Below are 23,949 nucleotides of genomic sequence, written 5' to 3' on the forward strand. Positions count from 1 at the left end.
CGGGAAAAAGCTGAGAGTACCCAGAGACCCTCTCACGAGAAAGACCACTCATGGAAGGAAGGTGTCCCCGCTGCTAGAAAGATAGCCTCATCACCCTTGTCCCCAAAGGCCCAGTTCTAACGGCATCCACCGCTGCTTCTGCCGTGGTCACAAGACCTCGGACGCTAGGGTCTTCTGAGTGGCAAGTCCCAGCCTTTGGAATTCGGGTCAGAGGAGAGAGACTCGCAGCCTGCGGAGGTTTTGTTTTTGTGTGTGCCCGCCTCTCCATTTTAGTCAACTAATACTGCCTGTCGGGGAAAAGGAACAATTCGCTCCCACCCACCCCTCCGCGCCTAAGATAAACAGGAGGTGCGAAACGCTTCTGAGCACACGCGCCCCGGGGCCCTCCTCCCACTCTGTGCGCCAACCGAGCATCTGTCCCCGCGTCCCCGAACCAGACCTGGGTGACAACTGCCGGTATTTCAAAACCGTCCCACTGACCGTCAACCATATTTACAATCCCCCACCCCCCAATCCAGTCACTTCTCTGCCCACTCTCTCCTTTTCTGAGAACTTAAAAGAAGTGGAAAACGTTGAGGAATTGAGAGTGGACTTTCAAAAACGAATCTTTGCCCACAGAAACACGCACTCGCACTTTTTAAAAAGTAGTATTTCAGCACAAGGAGGGCATTTGGAAACTTTCTCTTAACAGGAGTCGGGCACATTGCTATTCTTGTGTGTCTGGCCTCCCCACCCGCGGCGGACAATACCCGCATTGAGACGCGGTGGCCTGCGGGCAGCGGGAGGCTTGGGACTGCGCAGCCTTCCTCCAAGGGGCCCGCAGCTACGGGAGCACTAGGATGGGAGCCGGGGCGGGGAGGCCGGTCGCCGGAAGGACAGCCATTAGAAGTATCATTTTTGCCTCAAGCCTTATACTACGCCTCGCTTTGAGGACTTAGATACAAGGTTGTATAAAGACGTAGGGAGTAGGAAGACCGACTCAACTGAGGACGAGTTTCGCATTTTGTTTCATTTTAATTGTCACCCCCCCCCCCGCACGCACGATTTTATTTAGACACTGAATTTTGCACCCCAGGCGGTCCAACCCCACAGACTTCACTCTTAGGCACCTTTTCTTTTGTTAATATCTCAACCTCGGGCTCTGACGCTAAGCAGGCTTCCGCTTTGGTGCCAATTTTTGTCTCACCCGAGCCCTGGCACACTGCAATCTCGCGCTGGGAGTACGGCACTGCAGAGGGCGGGGGGGAGCCCAGGCCAGAGACTCGGGAACATTCTTTTCTAAGCTCGATTGTTTTCTCCCTCAGAGCACACCAGCACCCAGGGCCTTTGCAGAAGAACCTCGAGGTCAGCAGAGGCCCTCGGAAGGGCGCCACAGTAGCTGAAGCTGGCGTCTTAGGGTTTAAAACGTGCACCCCGCCGAGTGTTGGGACCACGTGCTGCGCCTTCGAAAGGTGACGGCGGCCCCGCTGCAGTCCCCGGGCGGCGGGAGATGGCGCAGGGAACGCCGCAGCCCCCGGTGGCGACAGGGGCGGGTGCTGCGTGGCAGAACTGGCCTCGGCGCTGAGTGCAGAGAATTATCTGGAGCGTGCTTGATCTGGGGCTGCGTAGTCAGCTTCTGCTTTATTTGTTTGTTTGTAATCTCATATTTAGCAAGCCAGGACGGTGGCAGCGAGGGAGAAAGGAAGGGATGGAGGAGGGGGCTTCGCGCTAACCACACCCCTTCCTAATGAGTTAATTTCCATATTTGCGTCTCCCGCTTCTAGCGCCCTCTCTTTCCGGGCGTCTCCGTGCAGTTGCGTCTTGCGCAGCTCAGACACTCTCCACTTAGGAATGAAACAAAAAAGCCCCGGGTAAGAGCAGAAAATTGGTCTATTGATAACATTCGCTCCGAGTGTTGATCTTGGCATTGCGGGCAGCCGGTTAGTCTCCACCCCACCCCCCAAATGGGTCACACAGGGATTGCAGAGGGCTTGAGGACTTACTAGCTGACTGAAGACAGACGTTGACGTCCCTCCCGCCTCCAACTGCCCGACCCTCGCATCGTCTTTTCTCACAACTTCACATTTTTTTTTTGCCCCTCAGGGTAAAAGCAGTGGAAACCTAGCCAACGCAGAAAAGGAGGGGAAATAATCTCAAACAAATGAATCAAAAGCGAAAGTTTCAAACTAGAGACGGACTGGGGCGGGGAGTCGGGGGGAGATAAAGTTTTGTACTAGAAAGGGAGTGCTGGTCGAAGCTGGAAACAGGCTCTAGGGTGGACACCTGCGGGAATAGATTAAGGAAAGCTACGAACTGGTATTGCCATCCAACGAAAAGTTGTGGCAAAGACAGTGAAAGGAGTTTTGGAGACACAGGAACTCAAAGGCAAGCCACGAATCAGGACTTCTATCTCGGTTGTCTACGCTTGGGTGAAGGCTCTGTTCAAAAAAGTCCATGCAAGAAACAGACCTTCCCAGTTGCTCACCGCCCCTGTCCCTCCCCGCCTTGATGGCTTCAACTCCTCTCTGACTGGAGTGTCTAAACAGCTCTCTGGTCAAAATAAACTGTCCCAAGAAACTTTCCAAACTGGGGAGCAACTTAGGCAGTTAGGCAGGGAGCTTTAATCAAGATCTGTAGCTCTGCGAGGGGCAGCGACAGCAAACATCCCGCAGGTGTACGCCGTAACTCCACCATCCGGACTCCAATGTAGATTACTCTGGCCGCGTTTGATCGGCTCTTTGAAAGCCTTTAACAATTGCCTGTGACGAACGACCCGGCTCAGTGTTTTCTGAATAATGCCTTGAGCGTAAGTCCTCGGGGTCTTTAAAGAGCTCCAGTTTGAGAGTGCTAGAGGGTGTGTGTGTGTGTGTGTGTGTGTGTGTGTGTGTGTGTGTGTGTGTGCTGTTTTCGGTTTTGCTTTGAAGGAGAAAGGGGAGAAACTAGTTCGGTTTAGCTTGTACCTCGTCAACTTTTAGCTGCTAACAGGTATCACTCAAGTCAGTCAACGCTTGATCCCTGTCACCTTTGCTTGCTGTCTTCCAGAAGCTGTGTATGGCATATTGTCTGTGTCAAGAACATTGCTTTTCCTTTTTAATAATGCATTGTGTATATGTGTATGTACATATTGTATTGTGTTGTGTTAATGAAATGACACAGTTACTAATTTTCTGTCTTGTCAGTTACAACTGCACTTCCTACTCTGTTGAGGTAGTTAGAATAAACACTATTATTATTACCACTTTAATACGGTCCTAGTATCTTCTCTGCTCTTTGGATTCAAACGTCAAAGTTTTCCAAAGTAAAACCCGTTGTTTGCCACAGCCCCTTCCAACACCTTGGCACCAAAACCCAACTCCAAAATTAAAAAAAAAAAAAAAAAAAAAAGAGCTGCTTCTGAACCTGTCTTGTTTGCCTACCGTGTTTACATAAGGGGAGGAAGGCGAACTTTTGTCTGAAACTTACACTAAGCAGAACTTCGATTTCTTAGAGTGTCAACAGTTGCAGGGCTTATCACACCAGTGTGAGGGGCACACATCTGAATTAAAGGCCCACTCCTGCCACTTCAGAGCACGAAGGGCTACCTGTGAATGACTGTTAAGTTTGTCTACTGGAAAAGTTTTTTCTGTACTAAATCACACTGAAAGATGGGGAACGCCACTGTTTATTATCCAATTCTGGACAAGAACAGATCCCCCCCAGTACCTAGGGGCTCCTAGCTCTGGCCAGCAGGGGGGATGGAGGGGCTCTTCACAGCAGCCCCCTAGCTCTGGCCAGCAGGGGGATGGGGGGCTCTTCACAGCAGCCCCCTTTGTTCTCCTGAGCTCCTCTCTGATTTCAAGCTTCACTCGCCCGTCCCCCCACTCCCCCACCCCCGTCCCAAGTTTGTGTGTTAATGACGCTATTACCATCTGGCTTGCCCTACTTTCCAAAAGATATAAATCTCCCAGCTTGACTGCCCACATTATCATTTAAGTGCCACCATAGCCAGAAGGAAAAGATGCTTTCAAGGCTCAGATTCTTGTGCTCAGACTGCCCTGGCACTACTCCTGTGCTCTAAGTACTATAGACTGCACATTGAGGGCAAGACTATGCCTCAGAGAGGGCACATTCCCCCAAACCAAAGAAGACTTGTTACCTGGTAGAAGAGAGACTCCAAATGATTTCCCTTTAAAACTAGTTTTTATTTTATCCAGATGCGCCAATGTCTTTTTTTGTGCTTGAACACTTCTCTCAGTGCCCTCCTCTTGGGCTAGTAAAAGTGTCAGCAAGACTTCCAGGCATTCTGAGCAATGTGGCCCTCTGTGGCCTTCCTTTTCAACAGGAGAATAGATTGTCTCTCTGTGGGAATGGGGGCGAGTGAAAGAGAGGTGAAAAGACGGCTTTTGGGAGCTGGATAGCCCGGTCAAACTCCCACTTTTAATGGAGCCTGAATGGGTGTGTGCTCTTCATGTGACTTACACACTCCTAGCTACACACCTGCATCTTCCTCTGTCTTTCCTGGGCATAGTCATTGGCGGGTTTTTGCTTTTTGAGCACAAAAGCTGAGAACATATAACAAAAGTAACTGGGCTGGCTTGTGCACGGTCCCAGGAAGCCCCCATTTATCTGGCCTGGTCTCTGTGAATGGAACAGAGCGGACTCTGTCTCTAAGCTCATGTGTGCTGAAGGTTCAGGCCCCTCCTTGGTTTAAAAAGTTCACACACACACACACTTTCCAGATTTCCAGACTGTTTGCTTACAGGCAGTCATGTCTGGGTGCTTCTGTTTGTGAGTTCTCCCCTCTTCCTAGAGGCAGGTTCCATTCACATCAGCCAACCCTACAGGTTGGAAGAATCAGAAGTGTGAAGTTCCCAGATACCTAGGAAAGCTCTTCAAAAATCAGAAGAATTTTAGCATTTGAGGAAATTAGCTGAAGGGCTAGCAAACACACATGCACACACAGATGGACGCCATCACATTTCCATCTTTAAGAAAAAATATTTATATATTATTTGCTTATATATCCCTACTGCCTTATTTGAACTAAGCACGAGATGCACAAAAGTGACTACTCTATAGCACGCTGATAAGGCTGTTTTTGCACGAGTCTCTTTATTCCCCTCTCACTTCATTTTCTGGCCTTTTTCTTCCAAACTCAAAAAAAAAAAAATCTTGTTTAGAAATTTGTATCCCCCTTTTCCTTCTGAGAACATTATCGAGTTGATATGAAGAAATTGCAGAGGATATACCATTTAAGTAAGATGCACTTTTAATCACTGGTCATTAAAATGGTTATGTTAAATATACTCAATTACATGCATGACTTAACTCTAACAGTACTGTCTATTCTCCCAGCTGCTCACGTATTCCTAAACGGTAGTCTGCGGTGGAAACTTGATTATGCTGAATCCATACATTTCCATGGATTTCATCAGCCTAATTAATGCCTCAGTGTGGTCCTGGGGTCTGAATGAACCTTTTACTGTCATTTGAGGTTTAAGGCAGTGTTGGAATGTGGAAGTTTCTCTCTCTCTCTCTCTCTCTCTCTCTCTCTCTCTCTCTCTCTCTCTTGCTTTGGGGATTCCACTAAGCAGGGTAGGTAGCAATCGTTAAAGAACAAAACTATTACACATCGAGGAAACCCCGTTCAAACGTCAGGGGGGGGAAAGTAGCCCGATTCTTCATTTGCATATTCTTGATTTCATAGACAACCTCCAAATATTTAGTAAGGCAGAAATACCACCATGCTATTGAATCTCAAAACTGCACTGAAAAAGGGAAAGTTGGAAATAGATTTACAACCGGTGGCTGAACCCGTTTCTTTTGCTCATCAAAGCTGCCCTGCTCCATTCTTTCTTCCGGCTCCATCACTCCTAGACTGTTCCCCTCCACTGCAACTTTCATCTTTCCCGAGGAAGCACTCAGGGCGTGTTTTCACAAGAAACTCAAATCACCCCCCAAGTGGGTGACTCCATTCTGTCTTTTCAGGTGTAAATTTACATTTGAATACTTCTCAACCTCACTGACCCCTGCTATCCCTGGCCCTGCCTCCACAGAGCTGCTGCCAATCTACAACCCCACAACTTGCAAGGGCAGGCAGAGGTCGAATTTCCCAAACTCCACCCCTAACCCCGAGACCAACAAGTGCTCCTACTTCCCAGGAGAGATAGCTCGATATGTCTGTTCTTACTAACATGTATATGGAAGAATTCCTTTTAAGATGTATTTTCTTGGTTACCAACAAGAGGAGAGAGGACAGAGACAGAGACAGAGGCACAGAGATAGACACAGAGACAGAGAGAAAGCAAAAAGAGGTTGAGATTCTGGAGTCTTTAAGAAATGTAGTAACTCAGGCCTGACATGCTAGTGCATTCCTTTAATCCCAGCACCTGGGAGGCAGAGACCGGTGGATGTCTGTGAGTTTGAGGCCAGCTTGATCAACAAAGTAAGTTCAAAACAGCCAGGGATACACAGAGAAATCTGGGAGGCCAGGACAGGGGAATGGAGCAACTCAGGCAAGTGGACATTGAAACTTTTCCTTCTTCTTGAGTCCCCAAGGATCTGGGCTCCCAGGGCCAGATTCTATGCCATTGGCTTAGAACTTGAGTCTACAGGGGAATGTCATATCTGGGTGCCCATCTAGTGAATAGAACCACAGGATTTCAGATTTATAAGCTTGGAACTTCATGTAGGTTATTGCCAAAGCAATAATTTTTGTACTATGAGTATATTTCAGGGTTGGAAGTTAGCCTTTTGTAGGGCCTTGCTTAGATAAGGGATTCTAGAAGAGACAGTGTTTCAGAATTGGCATATACTGTGGGCCATTTAGACAGATCAATGTAGACTCAGATATGTCTGTAAAACTTAACTAAGCCAAAGCTTAGGGGACTGCCGTAGAAGGCACGTGCAGGTAGCCAGACGCTTATGAGGGTCTAGGGGGGTCTCTTCATTAAGTGTAATGCTTTATACCATTGGTTTGGAATTTAGGAGGTGAGAGACAGATGATAAACATTGAATGTTGGAGGCCAGCCTTGGCTACAAGGAAGACACTGTATTGAACTTAAGAGGAAAGGATAGGACAGTCTTGGAAGCATCCCATCCCACCCAGCAGCCTCTGGGTGGGATGCTATTTAGTCATTTCCTATAATGACAAGAAAGGCTAACAAACTGATCAAATGTCCAGTTAGCTGTCTCCATAAACATCAGAGTTGGCCGACCACATCTGGCATGATGTTCCTGGTCCTGACTTCTGCTGTCCCACTTTCACTGGTGACACTTGTTTTTGAAATAGTGACTTGGTACCTGCGCGGGCTTTGTCCCTTCCGTCCCCATTGCTGTTCTCGAAAAGCCTGTGTGTGGATCATGATCATGGATGAACTCTGCTGTGTTCACAGTCCTCCAGCACAGTTGCCAAAGACAGAGTCTGACAGAGTGCCGCTCGGACATGCGCAAAGCATCCGGTTCCGTTTCCAGCCCAGCATAAACTGGGTGTATATGGTGCATATCTGCAATCTCAGTACATAGGAGGCACAAGTTCAAAGCTAGCCTGGGCCTGAGCCCGTCTCAAAAGACTAATTGGAATGTGTCAGGTGGCTTCCAAGTGCCTGTAAAATGAGGCTGATTAGAAAGCCTGGCCTTTTGCAGAATCCCTGGTTGTTCTATTTTCTTTCAGAGCTAAGTGGGTGCAGCATACCAACCTTGACTCCAGAAGGCTGAGCAAATTAGAAGTGGGGTGTTTCATTGTCCAACCACAGATCCTAATGATGGTAGATGTAGGAAACACAGACTCCAACAGCCGAGGTGTAGCAATGACAAGTGTCACACATTCATGCTATAAAACGATAAGCTGTGTCACTTGGCCTGTTACTGTCCGATCTCCCCCTGGCTTTCTTTTTTATTTGTTTGTTTGTTTGTTTGGTTGGTTGGTTGGTTGGTTGGTTGGTTTTGGTTTTCCAGACATGGTTTCTCTGTGTAGCTCTGGCTGTCCTGAAACTCCCTCTGTAGACCAGACTAGTCTCAAACTCATAGGAGATCCACCTGCCTATGCTATTGGAATGCACAGATTAAAGGTGTGTGCCACCGTTGTCCAGCTACCTCTAGCTTTCTTCTGCATAGGTTTGTTTACTCACATGGATAGTTTGATGCAGGGACAGGGCCACTGTGTTATTTGCTGCACAGACTGACAGAATTCTCAAGGGTATTTTTACCTACAGTGTGTAAATAATTTGTGGTGTGCCACTTAGCCGTCAGAAAACATGCCCTCTTAGCAAAGTTTTGGGGAGAGTTAACATGTTTTCTGTAGGATGTATTCTAGAGTAGGTGCATCTGGTAACACGTTTTTAAATGGTTTCCCATGAAAAAAGTCACTGAGCCGAGTAGAAAACACCATGTCACTGATAACACTTGGTCCAGTCATGGGTTCCTCTTCTTCTCTGAGTGGCATGCTAGCCTTCCTTCCTTCATGAGGCAAACTGCAGCAAGGCTGCACACGTCTCCAGCAGTGGGGAAGTTGGGACAAAGGGGATTCAAACTGTGCCCTTGTTTTTGGAGTTGCAGGATTTAAATGCTGCAGTACCCTGGCAGTGGCCCTGCAGGCTGGCTTTGGAACTGTTCGGTGCTTAGTTTCTGAATTCTACTTTTAAATCCAAATCCAAAATTTTTCCCCCATTGGTTCAGGAAAGAAAAAGAAATACCTAATTTGAAATCCTGTTATAAATTCTACGAAAGCCAACTTAGAAGAGCTTAGAAATAGCTCTGAGTCCCACATCTCAATATGCTGTGCTGGCTCCTGTGGTTGTTTCTGAAAGAAGAAAGGGAACACCTGGTCTCTAACCAGGAGGAAAGCGGATTCGGGCACCGGGCATCTCGGTTGCTCAGTGGGGGCAGGCCTCTGCACTCCCAGCGATCAGGAAATTTAAAGCCGGTTGGATACATCTGCAAACAGCACATTTCCCAACTTGGGAAATGCCAGTTCGTGTTATTTCTGTGGCTAGGAGTTGCTTAGGATCTGTGACAGCTGAGGTTTTCCTATTGATTTTATGACAATGTTGTTCAGAGCGCTCACAGAACTGAGAAGAGAGGAGAGTCCAGTTTAGCAAGGTGATTCTGAACTCTGAGTGCTGTGCCTTAATCAAAGTGTGGAAAATGAAATTCGAGCTCAAGAAAGCGCAAAGGGGAATTCGATTCTCAGCCTGAACTTTTATAACTAACTCAACCCTCAGAGGAGGGGTGGGACTGGCTGCTGCCTTTGAATGCTTATGATCGACCATCGGATGCATCAGCCTTAAAAGAAATCATATCTTATATTAAGGAGGCAGAGAGGTGGCTCAGCAGTTAAGAGGACTTGCTGCTCTTGTAGAGGACCTAAATTCCGTTCCTAGCACCCATGTCAAGCAGTTTACAACTACCTATAACTCTTAGCTCTAGAGAATCTGATGCTTTCTGCCCTCCGTGGGGCACCAGTATTGCACATGTGTAATGTGTGTGCACACACACACACACACACACACACGAAAATAAAGTTGTTTTGGTTTTTTTTTTTTTGGTAAGAAACCACAAGTGAGGTCATTGTAGATGTTTGAAGGTGAGTCTAGATTTGTGAGCATGCGCAATGAGAGCAGCCGATAGCAGCATAAGATGGGTGGAGGCTGGGATGAAGGCACCAAACACACATTGCTCTGAAAAATCTTCAAACTCATATTTAGTTGTTTTTTGTTTTTTGGTTTTTTTTTTTGTTTTTGTTTTTGGTTTTTTTTTTTTTTTTTGGTTTTTCGAAACAGGGTTTCTCTGTATAGCCCTGGCTGTCCTGGAACTCACTTTGTAGACCAGGCTGGCTTTGAACTCAGAAATCCACCTGTCTCTACCTCCCAAGTGCTGGGATTAAAGGCGTGCGCCACCACGCCTGGCTCATATTTAGTTCTTAAATAACTTGATACTCAAGTATTCTTCCGATGTAGCCATAGAGGAAAATACTATTTTTCATCTTGTGCATTATTTTCTCTATGGTAAGGCACCAGCAAGCACACTCATCTCAGTGGAAGTCCAGTGAATCCCAAAACCCCAGGACTTCAAACAAACAAACAAAAACACCGGGTCAAGAAAAATTTGAAGGTCAAGGATGCGAAGGACATGGACCCGTATGCTTAGAAAGCAGAAACGCAGGTGGAGCAGAGAGCAGCCCTGTTGGAACTGTGGAATCACTAGGTAACCCGAGCAATTGGTGGAGGCTGCTAGAGAGCTGGCTGGCAGGTACCCCGATGGTCTGTGCTGATCAGAGCACAACTGGGAAACTGTGGCCTGGGCCAGGGTCTGCAGCTTGCCTGCCTCATCATATGGATCTGCTTGCATCACTGTGTTTGTTGCTGAAAGCCATCCAGCTTGCTGCAGCCACGTCACCTGCCACTTGTCAGCCTGATTCATTGCCAGCAGTAACTTTTCCTGATGTCTCACTCTCCGACACTTGTATTTTGGGATTAAAACTAGATGTCCTAAGGGGCTAGGGATGTAGCTCATTTGGTAGAGTGTTTTCCTAGCATGCTGGAAAGCCTGGATTTCCTACATAAACCAGACATGGCAGCATATGCCTGGGACTCTGAAGATTTAACACAAGGCTCAGAAGCTCAAGTTGAAGGCCAGCCTAGGCTACAGAGAACAAAACCTGTGGTTGAGAGAAGCATCCTTGGCACTGTTCCTTACAGAGACAAGGCCCAGGCTAGCAGAAGGAGGAGCCGCTTGAACCATTTCATCATATCTCTGTATAAGTCGTGTGAGTTCTGATGGCCTGGCTCCTCTCTTCTCCAGGGCCGTTCACAGTCCCATCACCTCTGTGGTCGGGCTATGCTTGATAGTGAGGTATAGAAAGATACATGCATGTGTGTGAGTATGTATGTGTATGTTTGTGTTTCTGAGTGCATGGTTGGTGGGGACGGGTGATGTCTCACTTCCATTCACCCATCACCCGGGTAGTTCTAAGTCCTCCCTGAGTACTGTTGCAGAACTGAGTACTCCCAATGAACCATCTTGTTGGCCCAGTAACTCTGTTTTCAGACATGAACCTGAATGGATACTAGGGAGAGAAAAAACAAACTGACAAGTTTTTCCCTGGTGTGGAATCTGGTTTTGCATTACTCAAAAGCAAAAGGAAGAGCTATTTAGCTGGAGGAAGGGCACCAGAGAGGGGGAAGAGGGAAGGAGAAGGGGAGGGGTATGTGGTGTATGTATGTGATCGATGCTATCAGTGCGTTATAATAAGAGACATCCCATCTCTAAGAGTTTCCCCAAGGCCTGTGAAGGATGCAGAGGGAGGCTTTTCCAGGTGTGGGTGTTTTGCAACAGACTGGTTAAGTTGCCCATACCGAACACCTTCAAAGAACAGGACCATGGATGGATGCGTCAAGAGGAAAGAAAGGATCATCTCCTAGGACAGGGTATGGGCTAGGCCATCAGCTCTTTCCTCCACTGGCTTCACCCCTGATCGGAAGCACGCCCAGAAGGAATATTCCCACTTCTCACTTCCACAAGCCTTGCCCACATTCTTCTCTCTGCCCAGCTCTGAAATCTGCTTCTTGTTTCCATTTGATTTTAAGACAGGGCTTCTTGTAGTCCAGGCTGGCCTAGAACTCACTATATAGCTGAGAATAACCTTGAACTTCTGATCCTCTTGCCCCCACCTCCTGAGTACTGGGATACAGGCATGTGTCACCATACCTAGTATACGCAGTAAAGGATTGAACTGGAACCTTGACACGTTAGGGAAGCCTTCCACCAGCTCAGCTACAACCCCAGCCCCACTGAACGTAGAGGTGCACACATGTAAACTCAGCACTGGGGAAAAGGAGGCAGGAGAATCAGACGCTAAGGTTCATTCTCACCAGCATAGTGAGTCCCAGGCCAGGCTGCTGTGCATCAGACCCTATCAAAAGAAAAAGAGGAGGCAGGAGGAGGAGGAAAGAAATGAGAAGTAGTCATCTTTCCCCTCACTCGTTTCTCCTCTGGGGTCCCCTGGAGATTTTTCAGAATTAAATCATGATCTAAGTTAGATGTGAGAGAGAGAGAGAAAGAGAGAGAGAGAGAGAGGAGAAATTCTCCCCAAAAGTAATGAGTAAGAATAAAATGGGGCCACTCCACAGAGACTAAGGTAAGACTCACATCCGAAGGCAGCCACAGGTGGCAGCCAGAGGTAGGAAGGGGAGGATTAGTTTAACTCTCTTTTCAAGGTTCTTGGGTTCTGAAGACAGACAGCAAAGCTAGAGTCAAATGGATCAGCAATAAAGCGACAAGTCAGCCATCCTGGGTCACATAGCTCCAGGCTATTTGGGCAGTCTTTCCTGCCACTGGTAGGGGAGATAAACTGAAGGCTGGCAACCCTTCTGTTTGACATCAATTAAAATTCGTAGGTCAATGTTATTGGCCATAACAACTCAGGGAAGGAAATTAGAGAAATAATTTGAGCACCATGACCTCACTGTGGTTTATACAACACACCTCCTGGGAGCTGGGAAGCTTCTCAAGGCTCTGGAGTTTGTTTCTTTACACCTGGGTTCATGGAGACTCCACTCCGGTTGTTCCAGGAAGAGTCAGCTAAGTGGTTTTGCCTTTGGTACCTGAAGGACTCCAGCGGACGTTGCTGGTCGAAATTCCCTGTTCTGTAAGGAAGTTGAGCAGGTCTGCAGGGCCAAGCTAGGTCTAAGAGTGGATTCTAGCCATTGGGGCCTCTGGAGTTCAGACTTTGCAACTATAAATTTATCTGTAGGTTTTAGTGTGTGCTGCAGAGCACAACACGCTTGGAGATCTTCAGCATCAGGGAACATTCAGCTTGATGAGCTGCTAAAAAAATATCCGTATCATTGCATAAATGTTTATACACAAAATGAAAAATTGAGGGCTGGGGTATAGCTCAGTTGGGAAAATGCTTTTCTAGAGTGCAAGAAGTTCTGGGCTGGATCTCCAGCACAAAATAAACCAACACTTGAGAAGTGGATGCGGAGGATTCTGAAGTTCAAGGTCATCAGAGAAAAAAAGGAAGGAAACTGGAAAATGGGGGCTGGGGCTGGGGGGAAGGGGTCTGACAACTGAAGAAGCTAACTGGAGGGTCTTGGGAATAAGTTTTTTTTCTTTTTTTTTTTTTTTTTTTTTTTTCAGATCGAACCTAGAAATTGTACTCTCCTCAATCCGCTTAAGAGAATCTGGCTGATGGCTTTGGTCTGAGAGTTCAGACATCTCTTGTGCAGCTAAGAAAGACCTCATTTTCCATTTGCTGGATCCTCCTGGTTTGTCATCCCTGAATCCTGTAAGAAGGTCATCAGGAGGTCCCCTGCGCTAGAAGGACCATGTGAGTTCATCCCAGATGATGGGTGGCACCATGGTTTTAGCAGCTCACACAGTGGAGAACCACATTCGCTCTGGAAGAGCTTGGCAACATGTATTTGGTAACAGAACAAGGTCAGCTTGAGCTCTATCCTTCTGTGGCTATACTGAACAAAAGGAGAGAGAAAGGAAGAGAGAGAGACAGAGGCAGAGACAGGCAGAGACAGGCAGACAGAGACAGAGACAGAAACAGAGAAATGATTCCTGAATTATTTTTAAAAATTAATTTTAAAATTCAGACCAATTAATCAGTAATACATGCCTGTAGTCTCAGCCTAGAACAGATCAAACAGGAAAGTCTCAAGACTAAGGTCAGCCTGGACCACTGGAGAGTTTCAAAGAAAACAAATTACCATTTGGGCATAATGGCACACACCTTTTAATTCCAGTCCTTGGGAAGCAGAGGCAAGTAGGTCTCTGAGTTCAGGACCCGCCTGGTCTACAGAGTGAGTTCCAGGTCAACCAGGGCTATACAGAGAAACCTTATCTCAAACCAACCAACAAAACCCACAGCAAACTGAAAACAGGTTATCTTTTAAAAAGACAATTTAGCCGGGCAGTGGTGGCGCATGCCTTTAATCCCAGCACTTGGGAGGCAGAGGCAGGCGGATTTCTGAGTTTGAGGCCAGCCTGGTCTACAAAGTGAGTTCCAAGACAGCCGGGACTATACAGAGAAACACTGTTTCGAAAAAACCAAAACAAAAAAGATGACTTAGCCAGTTATGGTGGCTCATGCCTTTAATCCCAGCACTTGCAAGGTAGACACAGGCAACGAGTTCAAGTCTATCCAGGTCTATATATTGAATTCCAGGACACTCAGGGGTACAGATTAGAGAGACTTCATGTTTAACACACACACACACACACACACACCACTATGTGAATACATAGATTTATGTGCATTCTATTCCAGAAAGCCTGTGGTGATTATAAAACAGTAAAAATAGGTCACAGTAGAAAGGACCTTCAAGATCCGCTTAGAACACTTACCTGTCACTTCTGTGTCACTTTACATTTCTATAATTCATCTTTTGAGGGAGGCTCAGAATCGATATGAAATGATATATGTTTACCCCAATCAGGCTCTCATATATTCTAAGCTGGCCTTGAACTCCTGATATAGCAGAGGGTGGCCTTGATCTGGGAGCAAAGGTGCTGTCATTTCCAGCAGAGAAATGATATCTAGACCAAAGACACAGCTTTTATTATATAGCCAATGCTTCTTTAAATGCCTGGCAACCCTCCCTTCTGCAGTGCTTGATGGTGTGTTACCGAAGGAGTTTTCCTAAACACCAGCACAAATGAACGGGCACACATCAAGCATACAAGACCTGGAGGAGGGAGGGGGCCTTGCCGATTCCTCAGATGCAGTGATGGATGAGAAAAGTAAGGGTGGACCAGAGCAGCCACAGCATTGAAAGTCTATGGTTTCATTTCACAGAAGTAGTTGTTCAGCTCTGTACTTGGTTTGCCATTGGCAGTGTTGTATAGAGAGGGCTGAGGCTCAAACCCAGGTCCTTACCACTAGGGCCTGTCATTCTTAGCCTTCCAACCTTAAAAACAAACAAAACAACAACAACAACAACAACAAAACTTATTTTGATTTTCATTTCATTTCATATTGCACCCAGGATCTATTTTAAGAAATCTTGTGTTATAACCTGTGACCAAAAGTTAAGTAGCAGTTTTTCTAATGTGTCTGCGTTTGCTATAAAGAATTGAAACTGAGCCAGGCAGTGTTGGTGCACGCCTTTACTCTCAGCACTTGGGAGGCAGAAGCAGATGGATTTCTGAGTTCAAGGCAAGCCTGGTCTACAGAGTGAGGACAGGACTGCCAGGGTTATACAGAGAAACCCTATCTCCAAAGGGGGTGGGGTGGGAGTGGGGGACAGTTTGAAACTGAGTATTTTCATTGTCTGGCACTTTATAACAGGTCTTATTTGGTATTGACATTGGTATTTGGAATGAGCATTTGAAGGTTTTAAAAGCTTCGGTATTTATTTTGTTCTAAAATAAAGTACTTTTTCCCTCTGTGTATTCTTTGTTATGTGTAAAGAATTTCTAGATTTTTTTTTATTTTAATTTTTATATGTCTAGGTCTTTTGTCTACACACATGACTGTGTACCATGTGCATGCCTGGTGTTCATGGAAGTCAGAAGAGAGCATGGCATTCCCTGGGACTTCAGTTACAGACAGGTGTGAGCTGCTATGTGGTTATTGGGAATTTGAACCTGGGTCCTCTGAACGAGCAGCCAATGGTCCTGATTGGTTGAGCCACCTCTTCAGCCCTGGGTGTTGTCTTTAACGTACATATTATTTTTGTGAAGTCATTTGTTACAAGATAAAGTATGTAATAACAAGTCTTTTGGGGGTTTCCCCCCTAATTTTATTATTTCAAGGAAGGTACAATGAAGACTCTTCAGTCCAGGGGGAAAACTACCCTGAGCCTGTTTTTGAAGTAAACATTTTTGTTTGGTGATTTCCTCCGATAGGTAGAATTTATTCTGGGTCTTATTTCAAAGCCGATTATTCTGAGAGGAGAAGGGCAATATTACAAAGACAATCACGTTGTGTAAAAAGATTTGCTTGTGCCTCATTCGTATGTTGTCAACAATATGACCTAAAAAAATAGGAAGAAAGAGGGGAAAAAAGACACGAAACAAACATAAAAACAGTATCTGCTTCAAACATCAAACTTTTCCGTTTGGAAGGGCATCTTTTAGGCCTTTATCAACATCCAAAGTATAAACAAATCAAAGGTGTCTTTCTTGTTCTTTTAAAAAACATTAACTGTGATACACATCTCTGTGAGGTAGGTTTTAACATATTTCTTCCTTTTTTTTTTCCCCTGCTCCATTCAGTAAGAAGGCTAAGCCTTTAGAGTATCCAGTCACCGTGGTAACTGCCAAAAAAATTCTCCTGAAGTTTGAAGAGGTCAGGTCTTGGGGTCGACAACTCTGCCCTCTCCCTGAGCCCAAGCAATGGCAGTCCTGCGGTTGGAGTGTCAGGCCAGATCTGACCGTGGGAGGTGCTCCACTCTGGCACGGAGAGAAATTTTTTGAGTCAGTTCATGGCCTAGACTCTCCAGGTGGCCTCCAAAATCAATTCTGACCTCCTGACCCTGTCTCACAGAGGCATAGCATGCACCCTAAGTAAGGATTTAGCCAGAGACGACAGCATTTGCTGAGTGTTATTTGGGACAGTATAAACACTTGAACAGGCAAGTGAGGGTTGTCAGCCCCAGAAATCATTAAAGCTCACAGCAAAACAAGGAACTCTGCTTTCAAAAGTTATAAGTGCCCTTGTGTCTGATTCAGTCCCTACGGGAATAAAATCAGTTTCATGTAAATAATAAAACCAACAGTTACTCTCCTATATCTTTTGCTACAAATATGCAAATAAGATAGAAAGATCTTCAAGGAACTAGACAAAGCACGAGTATCATGTGCTAGAGAAGGAAGCTAATTATTAAAATTCATTAATAAGCAAAGAACTTGTAGCATTGTTAAAGTGGTAAAGTCCATGCCAGTTTTGAAATATTTTAAAGGGGAAATTTTGACAGTGCTGCCTTGTCTGGACAAAGAAATCTAAGCAGTGGGGACTGAGGATGGAATTGTCGGCCTCACTCCCTTGCTACTTTGTAAAGCAAATGACTTATAGCCTCCATTTGGATACAAAGTAGAGAAACTTTGTAAATAAGGAAAATCACATCACTCACAGCTGAAGAAGAAGAAGAAGGAGAAGAAGAAGAAGAAGAAGAAGAAGAAGAAGAAGAAGAAGAAGAAGAAGAAGAAGAAGAAGAAGAAGAAGAAGAAGTGAGAAAAGACAAAATGTAACAGCTTCTCTCTGCAGAGTTACAAGTTGTCAACAGTTTAAAGTCTGGGAAACAACACCAAGGTGTATATACACTTGTGATTCTGCGTGTGCAAGCTGTGCAGAGCATGCATGCTCATATACCCTTGTGATTCTATTTGTGTGTGCTCATGTGTGTATGTGCGCACACACACACACACACACACACACACACACACCCTTTTATTTTTCAGAATACATCACTCAAATATCACTTTTCCTGAGAGAGCAGTGGTCCAGGCCACTCCCTGAAAGAGGCCCAGAAGGGCTCTGCCTTGACCCCCACTGAGCTCCCCCCTCATCCCTATTTGCGATTCCCTCTTTGCCAGCTCTGCAAATGGCAAGTTCCTTCCCCATAGGAAACAGCTGCCATGCCTTTCCATCTGATTCTTTTGTGAAAATTCTAAGTGAGACTGAATATCCTGACTGGGAGGGGAGTGCTCTACACACACTTTCTGCTCCAAGGCCTGGGCCTTACTAGGCTTCTCACTCCATTAAATCCCTATTATAAAACTTATCTCCACAAAGCCTATTATAGTGTTCTGAGAACAAACTGGACCATGAATAACTTAGTTGGAAGTGTAGATTATTTTCTACTGGAGAAAAGTTAGACATGACAACAGCTTAGCCGAGAGAACAGTGATTCATCTTAAATAGATGGATTCAGAGTGCAATAAAGAGCATCTCTCTGTTTCCTCTTCACCCTCATGACACACTTCTTTGTCTTAAGCATGTCCTGATGATGCCATTGTTCCCCAGCAAAGCACAGATCTCACAGGGATAATGTCCTTCTAGCAGTGGACCTGTAGACAGTTAGATAGGTCAAGGGGCCCCTGTACTCAGATGTGGGATGAAATAATAGGGATAGGATCTTACATAAATCAATTTCCCAATTAAATACAATTATTATTTCCTTTTGTTTCCCCATGGAGTCCAGGCATGATGGCATGGTGGAATATTCCTTGAATCATAGCACTCCTGAGGTGGAGGGCAGACAGGTCTCTATGAGTTTAAGGCAAGTCCAGTCTATGCAGTGAGTTCGAGGACAGCACAGTTGCACAGTATAATCCGGAAAGAAGAAGGAGGGGGAGGGGGAGGGGAGGAGGGGGGAGGGGGAAGGAGAGTTCTCTTTCTATGGAATATACTATATAGCTTACAGAATACTTTAAGTTTCATTGTTTTTACATGTATATTAAAGATGTATGTGTGTGTAGATGCTTGTGTAGGTGTGAGGATGGTTGTGCACCCATGGGTGCACAGGCACGTGTTTGGACAAGCCCATGCCATGGAACATAGGGAAGTTACAGAAGAACTTGTGGGAGCTGCTTACCTCTGCCATGTGGATCCCAGAGATTGAATTTACCTTGTGAGACTTAGCAGCAATCACCTTTCCTCACGGAGCCCTCTTGCTGGCTCTGGAATAACTTTGACTCCTCGTTTTGTTTGACACCCTAACATGACATTGGGGAAAACCCTATCATGAATCTTGTTTAACAATGGCATTAACTTAGATTAATTTTTTTTTTACATTTTTATTGTTATTTTTAGATGGGGTCTCATGTAGTCCAGGTTGGCTTTGAACTCGATAAGGTTGACCTTAGACTTCCAGTCTTCTGCATCTGCTTCTCAAGCTTTGGGACACCAGCATCTGTCACCACACCTGCTCTCTATAGCACCTGAGGTGGAGACAGAGCTTCTCTGTGCACGCCAAACAGCACCATGAGCTGAGCCCCAGCCACCAATGTGGACTGTATAACTCAATGGTCAAAACACAAAGATGGGCTTTTCATAATCTGTGGGTTCTCTGTTCCTCACTATCAACATTTTGATTTAAAGAGTAGCAAGTTTTTTATATCTTTTAGACTAAAAACAAAAAATTAGAAGACATGGGCTGATGATAAAGAGGAAAGAAAGAAAGGAAAGAAAGGAAAGAAAGAAAGAAAGAAAGAAAGAAAGAAAGAAAGAAAGAAAGAAAGAAAGAAAAAAGAAAGAAGGAAGGAAGGAAGGAAAGAAAGAAAGAAAGAAAGAAAGAAAGAAAGAAAGAAAGAAAGAAAGAAAGAAAGAAAGAAAGAAAGAAAGAAAGGAAGAAAGGAAGAAAGGAAGGAAGGAAGGAAGGAAGGAAGGAAGAAAGAAGCCGGGCATGGTGGCACATGCCTTTAATCCCAGCACTTGAGAGGCAGAGGCACTTTGTAGACCAGGATGGCCTCAAACTCAGGAATCCACCTGCCAAGTGTTGGGATTAAAGGCGTGCACCACCACTGCCCAGCTATATGTGATTTCTAATGAAATATCTTGATTGATTGATGATTGATTGAGACACACTGTCACTATGTATCCCTCACTGGCCTGAAACTCTGTATACAGACCATGCTGGCCTTGAATTCCCAGAAATCTGCCCCTTTCTGTTGTATATGATTTTAAAAACACTTGTTGAGAGCTCAAGACAGTTTTTTGTAATTAAATGACGATACAGGTTTCCTTTGCTGTTCTGATCAAACCCAGGCCTTGACCATGCGACACAAACTTTTTCACCTCTGTGCCCATTGATGGATTTTATTTATTTATTTATTTATTTATTTATTTATTTATTTATTTCTCTTTCAGGGACAAGGTCTCATGTAGCTACAGCTGACCTAGAACTTCCTGTCTATCAACAACTCACTACTTAGCCAAACTTAACCCAGAGCTTCTTGCTGATCCTTATGTCTCTACTTCACAGTCTCCTGGCTTAATTCTGTGCTGGATATCAAACCCGGAATTTCTTTTTCTTTCTCTTTTTTTGAGGGGGTCCAGGGGATTAAGGGCTCCCAGCTTCAGTCTTTATAAGTGAGCACCCTACCCACTGTGCCATGTCCCACCCTTTAGTTTTTATGTACTTCTATCTTTTAATAGCTTGGCAAGATTGAAGAAACAAAATTATTTTCTACCTTTGTTCTTGGAGTTTTGGTCCTCATCTTTAAAAAGTCTGCAGTGCCCTGCATGAAGTTACGTGCCTTTAATCAAGCACTTAGGACATAGTAGGAACTCAGAGTCATCCTGGTCTACAGTGCGATTCTAGCCTGAGCTACATAGTGAGATCCTGTCTAGATAGATAGATAGATAGATAGATAGATAGATAGATAGATAGATAGATAGATAGATAGCTTGCAGAATGCTACGGGGGTCATAGGTTTTGTTTGCTTGTGCTAATTTAGCCCTTTCTAAACATAAAAATCAAGTGAGGTAGTGGCTGCACAACCCCTTAATCCCAGCACACGAGAGGCCGAGGAAGGCAGATCTCTGAGTTCTCTCTCAGCTAGCGTGGGCTACAAAATGAGTTCCAGGATAGCCAAGGCTATACAGGGAAACCCTATCTTGAAAAACAAAACAAAAAGACAGACAAAATGATGCCAATGTTTGATTCTTCTTGGTTTTATCCACTCCCCGGAGGTCAGATAGAAACAAAATTTGTCCAGTCCAAGTTGGCACCTTACTTTATACAGCTCAGCCTCCACCTACCAAGTCACAGGTTTGTTCTACCCTGCCTATCCTTAGTCATTTTGTTTGTTTGTCTGAGATAGAGTCTCTATCTTTAACCAAGCTGACCTTGAACTCTTATCTTTCTTTGTGTTTCTGCTCTCTCACTAGCCTGTGTGAACTTTTAAAAAAGTGCGGGAAACTTGTGTCTGTATGAGGGGTGTGTTGTCAGTGATAGAGCACTTGTCCAGGAGGTTAGAGACCCGGCTTTATTTAGTCAGGAAATAGACACTCACACACACGCACACACTCGGGACAGTTTGGGTCCCAGGAATGCACAACAAAACCTTCCCTCCGTTTGGGCGAATGACTAGTCAGAAGGCTCTCCCAGATGACAAAGCACGGGTTCTCAGTCGTTGTCGGTCAGTGTTACAAATCTTGCCAGTTTCTTCTGATATCTTTATAATCTTCCTAAGTCAGTTTTAGAAATCAAGTCCGAAAAGAAAGTAATCAAATTGCTATATAGCACTTTTTTTGAGATTACTATTTATTTTATTTTATTTGGAGGGGGGGTGTCGAGACAGGGTTTCTCTGTATAGCCTTGGCTGTCCTGGAACTCTGTAGACCAAGCTGGCCTCGAACTCAGAAATCCGCCTGCCTCTACCTCCCGAGTGTTGGGATTAAAGGTGTGTGCCACCACGCCCGGCGAGATTATAATTTAATTACAACATTTTTCTCCTCCCCTTTCTGCCCTCCAAACCCTTCATATGTCCCTCTCCTCTCTCTTTCAAATCTTTTCTATTTGTTACTGCAACTGTGTATGTATATACATATATCTTCCTAAGTACAGCCTGTTGGGTCTGTACAGTTATTTTTGTATCTACATGTTCAGGGCTGACCGTTTGGCAATTGGGCAATGAACTGATGTGAACCACTGTGCTCCTCCTTGGGGAAGGCTACCTCTCCCGCTACCAGCTTTCCTTGGGTGCCTGTAGTTGTTTGTGTGGGGCTGAGACCGCATGAGCTCTGCCCCTTGCAGTTTGGCATGTTCATTGATGTCATCCTTGTTCAGATTGGGTTTGGGTGGTCATGTTGGTGAGTCTTGATGGGTGTAGCATCTGATGTTACGAGGAGACTCAATCTCACAGCAAACTCCCTGATCTTTTGGCTCATCCTTCCACTCTTTGCTATATAGCATTTACATGTGATTATATAACAGTACTGTCTATGCTCCCTGGCTAGGAAAGTAGATCCAGTCCCAGAGTCACCCATCCAGTGTCCTGTGAGTATCAAGGGCACACACCTCATCTTCTAGCCTCCATTAACTATCCAAGATCCTCAGGCAGGGATGGGGCCCTGTGACCCTCTCCTCACTAGCTACCTTGTTTTGCTCTTTAAGACAGGGCCTCCTGCAGCGAAGACTAATGTAGAACTTGTTATCTTTTTGTCTCCATCTCCTAAGTGCAGACATATTGGGCATTCACCACTATACCTGGCACAAATAGACTGAAAGACAGGAGTGGGAAGTAAAAACCTTATAAGCACGTGTCAGAAGCTCCAGAACTGCCCTGTGATCATCAAATTAGTCAACAAATACAAAAGTTTTGAGTGATGTAAAGTAAGACAGGAGGGAAAGGTTCTTTTCATGGCGTATTGCTCCTTTCTTTTCCTCTTTTTCCTTCCTTCCTTCCTTCCTTCCTTCCTTCCTTCCTTCCTTCCTTCCTTCCTTCCTTTGCCTTTGAGTTGACGTCTCCTGTAGCTCAGGTTGGTCTTTCAAATGCCCTGTGTAGGGGATGATTTTAACATCTGATCTTCCTGCCTTCCTCCTGTCTCTCATTCCCACTGTTCTAATGACAGGCATGCACCAACACACCCGGCTCTGACCATGAAATCTTAAGTCAGTAGAAACTAACTCATAACTAATGCCTGAGACCCACTCAAATAGAAAAACTGGGTTGAAATCGATTTCAACAACAACTCAAAATGAAGTCTGAGGCTTATCATGAAGATACGCTGCAGGTCTTGGAAGGAAACACTACTCCTGCCCACAGCTGATTGAGTAGGACAGGTCACTAGTGAGTTACTGCTGACTAAGATTGGTCCAGAAGTATGTTTAGAATCAATGCTACTTGCTTGGCTCAGAGCCGTGTGCTTGGCTGGGCCCTAAGAGGTTTTGACTCACAGACTCCTTTTAGTCAGAAGACAAAACTTTTGAGGACTCAGAGAGCAAGGTGTTATGTAAGTTCCATTGAAACAACAACAAGAAGAAGAAATAAAACAGGGAAAAGTCATGTTTCCTACACTCAAGAGATATCAACAAATGCTTACTTAGACAAAAAAGCAAAGCCCTTACTTAGCCCCCAGAACCTATGTAAGGGGCAGTTGTTTGTAAGGCTTTCCTTGGTAACTACAACAGCTGTTCAGCATCAGGAATGCCCAGTGCCATATCAAACTTGACTTTGACACAGACAACAGTTCAGACATTTCAAGAAGCATACTTGAATATTGAGTATGACATGTGGAAAATAAGAGAAAGAGAGTGTTATCAATTCCCCAGAAGTATGTAGCTCAGAAAGATTAAGGTATGGTTTGAACCCTAGATAGATAGATAGATAGATAGATAGATAGATAGATAGATAGATAGACAGAGAGAGAGAGAAAGAGAGAAAGAGACATAGATTATATATGATAGATGGACATAGATGATAGATACAAAGATATGTATACACATGTAGATAATAGAGATAGATATATAGATGGCAGGCAAATATACACACATATATAAATATCAATAGGTAGATGCTAGATATAGACTGATTAATATGTGATAGAGACCAGTAGGTCCACAAAAGATTGATGAATAAATGACTAGATAAATGAGAGGTAAACAGATAAAGAGATAGGTAGGTGGATAGGTAGGTAGGTAGAGAGATAGGAAGATAGATAGAAGAGAAGCAGAAGAGAGGTATTAAAATAGTTGAGGGCCAGGCACAGTGGTATATGCCCTTATTTCTAGCACTTTAGAGGCAGAGGCAAGTGGGTCTCTGTGAAATCAAGGCAGGGCCTAAACTACATAGTGAGTGCCAGGTCAGCCAGGGAAGCACAGTGAGACTGGGTCTCAAAAAGCAAGTGAGACTTTGTTACATGCTTGCTCTTACTTTGCCATATTTCAGGGAGGCCGTCTAATACGGTACTGATGATACAGGGAGACTCACTTCATCCTTTGTTGTTCTCATCATTTGGGGATTTTGTTGTTATTGTTGTTGTTACCGTCCATGGATGTATGGCATCTTCCCCCCGCCCCCTTTTTTTTTTTT

General features: G+C 44.9%; 1 protein-coding gene across 9 annotated transcripts in view; it reads left to right on the plus strand.

The window, feature by feature from the left end:
* The window catches only part of LOC115030650, a 575,682-nt gene that overhangs the window by 549,874 nt on the left and 1,859 nt on the right, over positions 1-23,949 (plus strand). For 2 of the 9 annotated variants that reach the window (XR_003836256.1, XR_003836255.1), the window contains exons 3-4: positions 13,099-13,398; positions 15,421-15,768. Coding sequence is in view for 4 of the 9 variants with exons in the window: in XM_029475595.1 (XP_029331455.1) it covers positions 13,099-13,150 (52 nt within the window). In the remaining 5 variants the exon portion in view is untranslated. Of the gene's footprint in view, positions 1-13,098; positions 13,399-15,420; positions 15,785-23,949 lie in introns of those variants that run through there. The other 7 variants (XR_003836253.1, XR_003836254.1, XM_029475599.1 and 4 more) reach the window with 7 other exon arrangements.

This window comes from Mus caroli, chromosome 3 (genome assembly GCF_900094665.2).
Source record: "Mus caroli chromosome 3, CAROLI_EIJ_v1.1, whole genome shotgun sequence".
NCBI lineage: Eukaryota > Metazoa > Chordata > Mammalia > Rodentia > Muridae > Mus > Mus caroli.